The 14029-nt window shown below is 32.2% G+C and overlaps 1 protein-coding gene across 1 annotated transcript in view; it reads right to left on the bottom strand.

Annotated features, from left to right (window-relative positions):
• LOC143236334 (agrin-like) overlaps nt 1-14029 on the bottom strand; it is a 398571-nt gene that overhangs the window by 231868 nt on the left and 152674 nt on the right. The window contains 1 exon segment of the mRNA XM_076474633.1: nt 10185-10220. Within this exon segment, the coding sequence (XP_076330748.1) occupies nt 10185-10220 (36 nt within the window).

Consider the following 14029-nt stretch of genomic DNA (forward strand, 5'->3'; position numbering starts at 1 on the left):
TACTAAATTAGGGTCGGCTAGCGCAGATAGCCCTAGTGTAGCTTTGCGCGAAAATTCAAACCAAAAAAACATTTTTTCTTCACCTATCCAATGTGTAGGTTTTTGACATAGTGACTACAAAGCATGTTCTCACCAACATGTTCAACCATTAATTCTTTCAGTTTAGTGTCCGTCAGAGTTAGTGCTTCTGTTCGTATCTGAGACAACAAGTTTATTCGCAAGTTCATTGTTAGTAAAGCGACTTATATTGTAATCAGTGTTGAATCCAGACATTTCCACTGGTAGGGAAGAGAAAGCTTGAAAAAGTGAATTCATATTAAAATTCTACAAAACGGAAAATATTGTACTTCGAGGGGAGGTTTGTACAGTGTTTTCCCATTGAAACATTGTTTGTGAAGAGAGGTTTAAAGATGTCGTCAGAGTGAAAATAACTTACAGCTTGGTTTGTTTTGAATTTCGTGGAAAGTTACGAGTGTGCTAGCCGTCTCTTCTTTTGGCAGTAAAAGAATAGTTGGAAGGGGCTAGTTATCACCGCTCACCGCCAACTCTGGAGTACTCTTTTCCCAACGAATAGTCACATTATAACACTCCCGCAGCTGAAAGGGCGATCATGTTTGGTGGGACGGTGATTCGAACTCATTGATCACATGTTAAGCGCCCCTAACCACCTGGCTGTGCCAAGTATGTAACTTGTAGAAACATTAATAAAAGTATGTTATTGATTTCCAAAATGTACTGTCACAACAGTAAATAAAAATGGTAATTAGTAATACCTTGACGTAGTTTCTATTAAGTATCTGGACTATTTTTATAAGACAGAATGTTTTGGGAAATAGAAAGTTCCCGTGGAAAAGCAACGTGCCTATTTTCCATTATTATTATTCTTTAGAAACCTTCAGATAGGTGGTACTGTTACCAGAGCGTTCAACGCTTTTCAATTTCTCGCTCCGAACCTGTTTAATAATACAATAGCACGTGCTTTTCCAGCACCTTATTAACGGAACAATATGTTAATGAAGGTCACGTTTAGCGGCAATAGATAACTATGTTGTTTATTTACGAACTTCAACTTTAATTATCTAAAGTGATACAATGTCGTTGATACGAAGGGTTGAAGCACATACTCTTCCCTAGAACACTACGATTCCGCCCTAATCATCGAATCCCTAATGACGAGTAGCTTGTATCGGAACACCGCCCAGCACAATAGGGAGCTGTAAGTAATCAAATTTCCGGCGAAACGAACGTACAACCGTATGCATGACCTCGCGTTGACCTGTTTCTAACGTACTGATTCACTTAACGAACTGTAGACACCTATGAGAATCATTTGGTTCTATCTTCTTCACACTAACGAATTTCATAACATTCATCAGCCATGTAATGGTGACTAACAAATAATCCTGCAGGAAAAGAAATCTAGGCATACACAATAATACATATGATCTATATGCAAACAAGCTAACACAGACAAAGACGTCATTTCCTGAAGCATCCCATCATGCCAGATGTTGCCGTTAGCTATGAAGTAATATTGGAATTCCACAGATTCTGAAATTCGAAAACACAAAAGAATCGTTAAAAATAATAAGTTAACGTCTTTGTCTTCTTTAACTTCGAAGTTGCCAATTAGAACGATAACTTTTGTATTTCTATCTTCTACCAGACGTTCATACGTTTTAATTAGATTGATAATATTTGTATTTCTATCTTCTAACAGAAGTTCATACGTTTTAATTAAAGTGATAATATTTGTATTTCTATCTTCTACCAGAATTTCATATTTCTAGTTAGAGTGATGATATTTGTATTTCTATCTTCTACCAGAATTTCATATTTCTAATTAGAGTGATGATATTTGTATTTCTATCTTCTACCAGAATTTCATATTTCTAATTAGAGTGATGATATTTGTATTTCTATCTCCTACCAGAATTTCATAATTATAGTTAGAGTGATAATATTTGTATTTCTATTTTCTTCCAGAATTTCATATTTATAATTAGAGTGATGATATTTGTATTTCTATCTTCTTCCAGAATTTCATATTTATAATTAGAGTGATAATATTTGTATTTCTGTCTTCTACCAGAATTTCATATTTATAATTAGAGTGATGATATTTGTATTTCTGTCTTCTACCAGAATTTCATATTTCTAATTAGAGTGATGATATTTGTATTTCTGTCTTCTACCAGAATTTCATATTTCTAATTATAATGATGATATTTCTATTTCTGTCTTCTACCAGAATTTCATATTTCTAATTGGAGTGATGATATTTGTTTTTCTATATTCTACCAGAATTTCATATGTATAATTAGAGTGATAATATTTGTATTTCTGTCTTCTACCAGAATTTCATATTTATAATTTAGTATTTCTATCTTCTACCAGAAGTGATAATATTAGAGTAATAATATTTGTATTTCTATACCAGAATTTCATATTTATAGTTAGAGTGATAATATTTGTATTTCTATTTTCTTCCAGAATTTCATATTTATAATTAGAGTGATGATATTTGTATTTCTATCTTCTTCCAGAATTTCATATTTATAATTAGAGTGATAATATTTGTATTTCTGTCTTCTACCAGAATTTCATATTTATAATTAGAGTGATGATATTTGTATTTCTGTCTTCTACCAGAATTTCATATTTCTAATTAGAGTGATGATATTTGTATTTCTGTCTTCTACCAGAATTTCATATTTCTAATTATAATGATGATATTTGTATTTCTGTCTTCTACCAGAATTTCATATTTCTAATTGGAGTGATGATATTTGTTTTTCTATATTCTACCAGAATTTCATATGTATAATTAGAGTGATAATATTTGTATTTCTGTCTTCTACCAGAATTTCATATTTATAATTAGAGTGATAATATTTGTATTTCTATCTTCTACCAGAATTTCATATTTATAATTAGAGTAATAATATTTGTATTTCTATCTTCTACCAGAATTTCATATTTATAATTAGAGTGATAATCTTTGTATTTCTCTCTGTATAACTTGCTCATTACTCGTAACAAAGGGTAGAATATGACATATTTTGATCGATTTCTTTTAGAGTAATAAACACAAATCCAGACATTTTTGGCACGAAATCTCATGTCTACAGATACTTTGTTTATAAAACTAGCTGGCTATAACCAGTAATAGGTAATTTACCTTTCATTTTGCCAAAAGAAAAAATCGTCGGCTTTATTTTCACTCTTAATTCAGAATAAAATCTGATATAGTTCTCAAACTTGCTACCTGAATATAGATGTATTTACACAGAGAACTTCAAATAGTTACAACAATTGTTCATTTGCACATGAGCTCCGAAGCTTCAGTCAGATGCGACACAACAGCAGAGCTACAATTTCACTTAATTCGTATCAGGAAGTTTACAGAATTTATAGCCCATAGCTGAAAACCCTGGAATAAATGCATTTAAAATTTGATCGAGCAAAGCCTTCCAAACAAATTAAACTATAGACCAAACCGAACGCTCATTTGTTCTAACGTTTCGTCGAATAAAAGCCATAATTAGTTGAGTTAAGTCGATTGATTGTTTTCGAAACTCTGTTAATTAAATTTCAAATCAACTAAACCATAGACATAACTGATCGTTTTATCGGTTTACAAAAATATGGTCGAATAAATTTACCATCAGCTAAAGTGTAGGCCTAAATGATTGTTCTATTGAAGAGTAACAGTGACCATATTTTCATGTCTGTTCCGCTTGTAATATCCATGTGTGAGTTAAAGAATACTATCTTGAAGACATCATTTTCCCGTGTTTGACAGAAGTCCTAAATGTATTTTACTGTTACGTCTTGTGTTCCTGTGATCTCTAGCACATGAGAACTAACTCTATGTAAATCTAAGGATCTCTCGCACATTAGAACTAACGCTATGTAAGTCTAAGGATCTTTCGCACATTAGAACTAACGCTATCTAAGTCTAGGGAACACAGGGCTTAGAAAGCCACTAAAAGTTGTTGTATACATCATGATGTGGAGGCAAAATTTGTAGAAACATAATGCATGACGTAAGTTACAGCTTTTATCTGCGTCCTTGCCAAGTGTCACAAGTAACCACTTCCTTTGTGCTTGAATAGCTCATTAAGTGAAGTTACTGGAACTTAACAGTAATGAGCGACAGGTTAAGATATCAGGCGTGCATGAAACAACTACAAAGGTAACAATTATCTGTTTGAAAGTGCAATAACTCGAATTTCATTTGCTGTATGTTTCAATAGTTGTGCACTATTTCTTGTTGTTTTACTTCTGAACATGCATATTTTATAACACTTAAAGGTTTGTCTCGCATCTTTCGGTGAAACAACTGAAGGCCTTTGTAAAATTAACCTCTTTCATTCACGAATAAAACACTTTCCCAATTTCAGATACAACAACCTGAATAGAACAAAATAATTCAAATAAGCTTTATAATTTAAAATTTTATATACTAGATAACATCACAGCTGTTTAATTATTGTTGTGGAAAATAATGTTACAGCTCTATGCAGTACAAGATAATCTCATAATTTCTGTACCAAATAGTATTACAGCAGTTTGGGTATTTTTATGGAATGTAATGTAACAGTTCTCTATGCGGTGCAAGAAATGCTTAAGTGAACCTCCTTCGGGAAGAGATAAAATCAAAAATCTTAGAAAATAATGTGATAAAAAGTTGTTTGAGTTTAATCTTACGTCCAAATGTAATCGGATCTGTATTTTCATTGACGATCGATAGTTTCATTTTTGTAGAAAGTGCATAATTTAAAGTGACTTGGGAATGGAGTTCCCACAATTCTTGTGTTTCAGTATGCAGCCCGAAAGTAAGATCCTCTCAGGAAATTCGCTTCATTCAATATTAATTTCTTTGTTTGAACATGTAGAAGATTAGTCCAGGAAACGAACGTCAGCCTTGCTACTAAATCCATTTTCTGTGCTGTATTAAAAAAAAACATCATACGACATTTTCCTTGCCCCAGTTGTAATACGTAAAATAAAATAAAAGAAATGTAAGTAGTATTTATGCGAGTTATGGAACGCTTCACTAGTAATAATAAGTGCTTAAAATATGGTACTTGTGAGGAATAACAAATATACGAAGGCACTTGTATAGCAGTAAAACAACCACAGAATTATAGCTTGTAAAATATAAAACAAATTAAAATTTTTCTTAATGAATGTGCTTAAAATCTCAAGTCATTTTTATGGCATTCCTTTAATAAAACTAATGAAACTTTAACTAGATCTTTTGTAAAGCAGAACTATTACAAAGGTTTGTGATAAAATAAATGAGAAAATCCAGTTTTTGAAGAACGTAATTTTTTTCTTGTCTCATAATTGTAAAATATCCATTTTTACGTATCTCTTATTTCGTATTTATACATTTGCTGCACATTCTTGACCATTCAGTAAGGGTTTTTAACTGAAGTACTTGATAATATAAATACATTATACGAATGCCTCATTTATTTAGAATTTTCAATGACCACTTAAAAGACTTCATGACTGTTATCAATAACTGCTTATTCTTATATCATTGGTTTATCAAGCCTATTGCCCACATGTAAAAATACAAACTGTGTTCTTTGAAAGCATGTAATAAACCTTTTTTTTTCTTTTATTGATATGTGTATTTGGATTACACGTAAAAACCAGCTTTTCTTTCTGTCTCTCGGAAATGTCCACAAATGTACTTTCAACTGGTTTGTTTTTCAGTATAATTGAAGAGACAATTATTCATATGTCAATCCTAACCTTAAAGTTATTGAAACACAATATTTTCTACCAAACAGTAACAGGAGCTCTCGAAAAGAAGTGGAATAATTTAATAACAAAAAACGGTACACAAGTACAATCGAAAATGAAATAAATACGACAAAAGTTAAAATGTTTCGTTAGGACTGCTTCTGCTTTCTGTCTACTTTTGCAGACGATGTTTCGGACTTTGTGTTGAGTTCTTGGATAGGAAGAAGTCCATATGAAATATTTAATTATTGTCAACGTTGCACCTCACACCTCCTTTAGGAGACGAACATGACAAAAAGTCTGAAGCCGATAGTAAATATGCCTATTAAATGATATGTTAGGGAAAAAGATGAAAAAATACGATATTTGTTTCAAATTGTCAACTCACTAAAGCTTCATCCAGGTGGCGCAACAAGCAATATGTTTCTTAAGAGTCAGTGATTGAACTACCAGTTTAAAATAGCATTTACAGACTGATAACTAGAAATTAATCAACCACTGGCAGATACAGTTGAAAGAACGCAGTGGCAGCTATCGTCTTTAATATTCCATTCTTGAACTACTTATGTGAGAAGATAGACAGGCTAGCACACCAAACAGAATGGAAAGAATGAAACGCAATAGAATCATCAGACTTGCTTACTAACATGATTTCTTTCCCACTAATGTCACACAAAAGCAAGACTTTTACATATGACCTCATTTACATCAAAATACCTGCTTCGTTCATGTAGTTATGTACTGTCTTCAGTAAATTCGGAGAAGAAAAAAGTTACACAATAGAGGCGGACTGTGCTTCCTAAGAAAGATGGTAATAAAGTGAGTTTGGGGAGAGTTATGTCCTGAAGAGACAGTTTTGTTGTGGACGTCAATCTAAGCTAATCAGGTTTATCTAAAGCAACAATCATGATCCACGGAAGCCCTTTTTAGATCAATATTATTAACTTGGTAAAAACCTCGCACTTTCAATGCCTAGCAGCTACGTACGCATTAAGCAAATGGTCAATATATCATAGATAATGGAAGTAACCTCAATAATGCGCGTGGTGTTATAGGCTATTTCTATTCATTTGTGAACCTTCGCTAAAAATGCCAACTAAACGAGGTAAAGCGCCATTTTGTGTAGAATCATTTAGAAATACATTAAAGAATCATAACAGTGATATTTAACGAAACAACTGTACGCTAAACACGAAGAATTTAGAAAAGGAAAATACAACGTATACATTTCCATAGCAGCTAAGGTATCCAGAAAAAAACAACAACAAAAAAGCATTCTTAGAGAATACACGAAACGTGTCTTTCGAAACAGGATGTGTCTAGTAGCCAAGTGAAGCTTACGTGAAGCTAAGCCTAATAATACACACTAAATCCTGATTATACTTCTAAACACATCTAAACCTTAGTGATTCATTGGAAAAGAAAATACCCTCACGTGTGTGATAAACAAAGATCAATGGAATCTGGGATTTTTTAAAGATAAAACAAGACACATAATACTGTATCAAACAACGAAATAAACAACTGCAAGCTAGTTCTGGAAAACCAACAACAAATAACTCGCATACACATAATTTAAAATAAAATCCAATTAGCAACTAGAACACCTTGTGCGCAGGTCGTATCTTAACATAAGGCAAACTTCCCTTTTCAAATTAAGATATGCAACACTTGATCATATTTGTATGATCATTTTATATGACCGTATAGATTATACTAGCGGCATTTCTTATATGTTAAAATTAAGGTATACAATACCCGATTTTATCTATATAATATTTCCATAAAATCTAAGGACACGAGACAGTCCTTTATATTTTAATGTTAAGATATTCAATACGAGATTTTATCTGTATGACACTTCAATTTAATCTGGGAACAGGAGATATTTCTTCATATCTTAATATTATGGTACTCAATACGTGATTCTATGTTTGATACTTCCACACGTTCGAAGGACAGCAGCTGCTTTTGGTCTTTAACATTAGAATATTCAACCACACACCTTTCATCACATTAACCATTTGTACTGATAGTATTTTCACACCTGAGATTATTCATTTGTAATTAACGTATCTTCACACCCGACATTATACAGTTGTACTGAACGTATCTTTACACCTGACATCATCTAGTTGTACTGAACGTATCTTCACACCCGACATTATCCAGTTGTACTGAACAAATCTTCACACCTCACATTATCCACTTGTACTGAACGTATCTTTACACCTGACATTATCCACTTGTACTGAACGTATCTTTACACCTGACATTGTCCTATTGTACTGAACGTATCTTCACACCTGACATTATCCAGTTGTACTGAACAAATCTTCACACCCGACATTATACAGTTGTACTGAACGTATCTTCGCACCCGACATTATCCAGTTGTACTGAACAAATCTTCACACCCGACATTATACAGTTGTACTGAACGTATATTCACACCCGACATTATCCAGTTGTACTGAACAAATCTTTACACCTGACATTATCCACTTGTACTGAACAAATCTTTACACCTGACATTATCCACTTGTACTGAACAAATCTTTACACCTGACATTATCCACTTGTACTGAACGTATCTTTACACCTGAAATTATCCAGTTGTACTGAACGTATCTTCACACCTGTCATAATTCATTTGTACTGAACGTTTCATCACACCTACCACTGGATTCAACCAAAATATTTAACATATTCAGGTTTTATAATATATCTTTTGATTCAATTGCGTGAACATTCCAATACGTGGATCAACTAATTTTACTTACTGAAATTTCGTAAAGTGGTATTTTTAAATGTTTGTATTATGTGAAATCCATTAATAATGATATATAATATTAAGGTCTTATTCTTTAGCCAAATCAATTGTTTGCGACCTATACATATATATTTTAATGGTTAAAATTTATTTTTACAGAAAATATAAAATGCTGGTTGATAACAATACCAGAAATGATGCTTCTAGTTATTGTAAACCTCCAATGACAACGAATAATTTTTGCAAATGTTTTAAAATTATCAGTTTTCTGTAATTTGAATTCAGTTTGTAGAAAATTAATAATTTCAAATAAATTTAAGCAAATTAAACAACAGCTTCTTAATTAATGTTGATCTTATTTTAATGTGATTTTTGTTTACTTTGTAAACAATTTCATGTTTAATTCCCTTTTTCCCTCTGTAATTACAAACAAGATAAAGTAGTTCGATTATAATCACGATTCTTCGTAATTATTTATTATTTGCGGATCTTTTAGTTTTTATGTTTCTATCTCCCTGCTCATAAAGTGTACACTTCATGGAATATGTTAATTTTATACTATTATGTTTTGATTGCAATTATTGCGTATTGAATTAATTTTAAGAAAACATAATAATTAAAACGGGCATCAACTGGCTACACATATTAATTTCATTCAATCACTGTTTTTTTAAGAACTTGCTAATTACATTAACAATCTTTCTTCTACACGAAATTCTAAACTGGACGATCTTGGTATTAATAAGATTATTAGCAGTAATAAATTATATTAATGTAGAAAAACTACAATAGTATCAAGGAAAATAATATTAATAACATTTTATTTTAATAAATATACAGTTCTGTCATTGTTTGCTAACTGCTTCTACAGGAAACTAAATATTCTTAATAATGGTGATAAATTCTAATAAGATTTTGAAACAAGTGCCAATAATTGGTAAGTTTTTGATTTGCTACTGAAAATATTTCCTTAGATTTAAAGTACTACGTCAAGCATACTATAACTAATCTTCAAATCAGTTAAATACTGTTTTAACGTATCACTTCCGCCATGTTATAAGTAGACTTCAAATCAGGGAAGTACATCATAACAAAAACTGATACAAGGCCTAACATGTAAGTTAAATATGATTAAGGTGTCTGGTGTTAACTTGTATATATATATATAAACAAAACTTTGTTAGCCCTAATCTTTTAAAAAGAGTTAAACCACAAACCTCAGCGTTTTAAACGATAAACCTTACCCTTTAGTTATCGGGAGGCATTAAAATAAAATAAGACAAACCAACTGCCTAAAGCTAATTAGATTTGTTTTCTATCACGTAATGGCCAAAACTGGTATACGCCAGTGAACTTTTTAAAGCCCTTCATCCAGTTGTATTCGTTGTTAAAAAAGTATCCCAAAAGTTGGTGGTGGGTGGTGATGACTAGATGCCTTCCCTTTAGTCTTGTACTAACATCTTAAGAACAGCTAAAGCAGAGTGTCCTTTGCAAAAAATAAAACAACAGTGGTACAGCGGTATGGCTGCAAACTTAAAACGCTAGAAACTGAATTTCGATACCTGTAGTGGACAGAGCGCAGATAGTCCAATGTTTGCTTAATTACAAAAACAACAAACTTTAAGTAAAATTTATTTAAAAGACTCACTTTCTTGTATTCGAGATCTTCTTTTGTACGGTAAATCTGAAATGAAAAGAAAAATATTCTTTAAATAAATTAGCCTCCGCTAGGGGAAAAGCTATGAACTTCAAATACAAATATCAAAACAGTTTTTGTGCTACTTATATATTTAATTAGAAAAAGGATCATAAATCAGACCAGGTGTAAGTTATTTAAAATACATTATAATACATGTTACACTTGAGTTTCCTGAGTAAACCTAGGTATTATTAATAAACCCACATTTCTTAGAAAAATACATCAACCATTTGTGCAATACTAACATATTTAAAACACACCTAGACATTTCTCGTTCCAATTTCATTAAGACCACTCTTTCTGTTTATCGTGTCTTCTGTGGTTCCATATCTGGAGTAAACCAAACAATCTGTTTTGTTTATCATCCTTTTTATTGCTCCATATCTGCAGTAAACTAAACAATCTATTCTGTTTATCATGCCTTCTGTAGTTCCATATCTGCAGTAAATCAAACAGTTTATCCTGTTTATGTCTTTTGTAGTACTATATCTGCAGTAAATAAAACGATCTGTCCTGTTTATCATGTTTTTGTAGTTTCGTATCTGCAGTAAACTAAACAATCTCTTCTAGTTATCATGTCTTCTGTAGTTCAATATCTGCAGTAAATCAAACAGTCTATCCTGTTTATTATGTCTTCTGTAGTTCCATATCTGCAGTAAATAAAACAATCTGTCCTGTTTATTATGTTTTCAGCAACAACAAAAGATTAACGTTAACAAAACTCACAAACAGTTTTTCTTGTTTATCATGTGAGACCCTCTTCAACAACACCATATGAGCTATATTATTAGAACTAACAAATAACCAGTACTTATTATCACGTCAGACACCCTTCAACAACACCATATGAGCTATATTATTAGAACTAACAAATAACCAGTACTTATTATCACGTCAGACACCCTTCAACAACACCATATGAGCTATATTATTAGAACTAACAAATAACGAGTACTTATTATCACGTCAGACACCCTTCAACAACACCATATGAGCTATATTATTAGAACTGACAAATAACCAGTACTTATTATCACGTCAGACACCCTTCAACAACACCATTTGAGCTACATGATCAGAACTAACAAATAACCAGTACTTATTATCACGTCAGACACCCTTCAACAACACCATATGAGCTATATTATTAGAACTAACAAATAACCAGTACTTATTATCACGTCAGACACCCTTCAACAACACCATTTGAGCTACATGATCAGAACTAACAAATAACCAGTACTTATTATCACGTCAGACACCCTTCAACAACACCATATGAGCTATATTATTAGAACTGACAAATAACCAGTACTTATTATCACGTCAGACACCCTTCAACAACACCATTTGAGCTACATGATCAGAACTAACAAATAACCAGTACTTATTATCACGTCAGACACCCTTCAACAACACCATATGAGCTACATGATCAGAACTAACAAATAACCAGTACTTATTATCACGTCAGACACCCTTCAACAACACCATATGAGCTACATGATCAGAACTAACAAATAACCAGTACTTATTATCACGTCAGACACCCTTCAACAACACCATATGAGCTATATTATTAGAACTAACAAATAACCAGTACTTATTATCACGTCAGACACCCTTCAACAACACCATATGAGCTATATTATTAGAACTAACAAATAACCAGTACTTATTATCACGTCAGACACCCTTCAACAACACCATATGAGCTATATTATTAGAACTGACAAATAACCAGTACTTATTATCACGTCAGACACCCTTCAACAACACCATTTGAGCTACATGATCAGAACTAACAAATAACCAGTACTTATTATCACGTCAGACACCCTTCAACAACACCATATGAGCTATATTATTAGAACTGACAAATAACCAGTACTTATTATCACGTCAGACACCCTTCAACAACACCATATGAGCTACATGATCAGAACTAACAAATAACCAGTACTTATTATCACGTCAGACACCCTTCAACAACACCATTTGAGCTACAAGAACAGAACTGACAAATAATTAGACCTTATTATCAAGTCAAACACTCTCCAACAACACCATTTCAGCTGTATTATCAGAACTGACAAATAATTAATCCTTATTATCAAGTCAAACACTCTCCAACAACACCATTTGAGCTGTATTATCAGAACTGACAAATAATTAATCCTTATTATCAAGTCAGACACTCTCCAACAACACCATTTGAGCTGTATTATCAGAACTGACAAATAATTAGACCTTATTATCAAGTCAGACACTCTCCAACAACACCATTTGAGCTGTATTATCAGAACTGACAAATAATTAGACCTTATTATCAAGTCAAACACTCTCCAACAACACCATTTGAGCTGTATTATCAGAACTGACAAATAATTAATCCTTATTATCAAGTCAAACACTCTCCAACAACACCATTTGAGCTGTATTATCAGAACTGACAAATAATTAGACCTTATTATCAAGTCAAACACTCTCCAACAACACCATTTCAGCTGTATTATCAGAACTGACAAATAATTAATCCTTATTACTATGGCAGACACTCTTCAGAAACGTTACTTCTTTCACAATAATTTGAAAATGGTAAATAAAAACCTCTCCTGTTCATAGCAGAAACTTGCAGTAAAAATATCTGAACTACAGTTAAAGCACTAAAAATACTTCAGATAGATATACAGTACTGATAAACAATCTGTCCTGTTCGTTATACCAAATATATCTGTGAACAATTACTCAATTACACAAAAAGAAATGTCTATTCTGTTTGTCATCTCAAGCACCTTGTAGTAGAGTACCCGAGTTACGTCAACAGTATTTATAAACAATCTGTCCTGTTTATCATATCAAACACTCTTTAGTAAGAATAGCTGAGTAACTTTAACAGCACTCATAAAGTGTACGTAACACTTGATGATTAATAAAATTTTCAGCTAGATCAAGACTACACTACTGAAGGGTATCTTATAACAACTGAAAGTCCTATTCATTAACACCCTACAGAGTTAAAACACGATCATATAATCCACGCGTATCTAGTAATAACATAGCTTCAGTGATTGACTTCATTTGGACCTCGAATGTGGTTATACTGTCTACATACGTATAACTTTAAGTGTGTTTGTAAAAACCCGATACAGTTCTACTATATTATTTAAAAGTCGAATAAACCTATAATAAAAATTAGCATCCGAAAGCGTAAAACATCGCATATTACACTCTCTTTTTTATTCCTGTTCAAATAAAAAGTTCCAATACTCTTGAATAAAACGAAAACGGGATAATAATAATAATATGTTATATTTCTAACCACAACTACAGACATGAGATTCCTTTGATTTCTCTATTGGTTTGTTTAGGTAGCAATAAGCACCTCCGTACACGTGTCATATTGCTAATAAAAAACAATCTTTCTCATGGAAACTGCATATAGTTTCGAACATGTTCACTTAGGATCAGAACAGCTGATGAAGGTAAATAGAAAAACACTTCAAAGAATCCATAAAACTGCGTGTGATATTAGAGTGTCGTTACATGAAGACAAGATTTACCTTGAACCCACTAGTAGTTTATTAGAAGTAAAGGAATTAACTTAAAGTCAGGAAGAGTAGACAGAAATCAATGGATTATCATAGACAGAACATGACTAAACATAGGTAGACTGAGTTATGAGTAGATTATCACCGAAAGAACATAACTGAAGATAAAAATGGTAGACTGAAAGAGAGATCAATGATTTGCCAAGAACATAGCTTGGTGAAAGACAGGTACAAGTGACTTGG

This window comes from Tachypleus tridentatus, chromosome 1 (genome assembly GCF_004210375.1).
Source record: "Tachypleus tridentatus isolate NWPU-2018 chromosome 1, ASM421037v1, whole genome shotgun sequence".
NCBI lineage: Eukaryota > Metazoa > Arthropoda > Merostomata > Xiphosura > Limulidae > Tachypleus > Tachypleus tridentatus.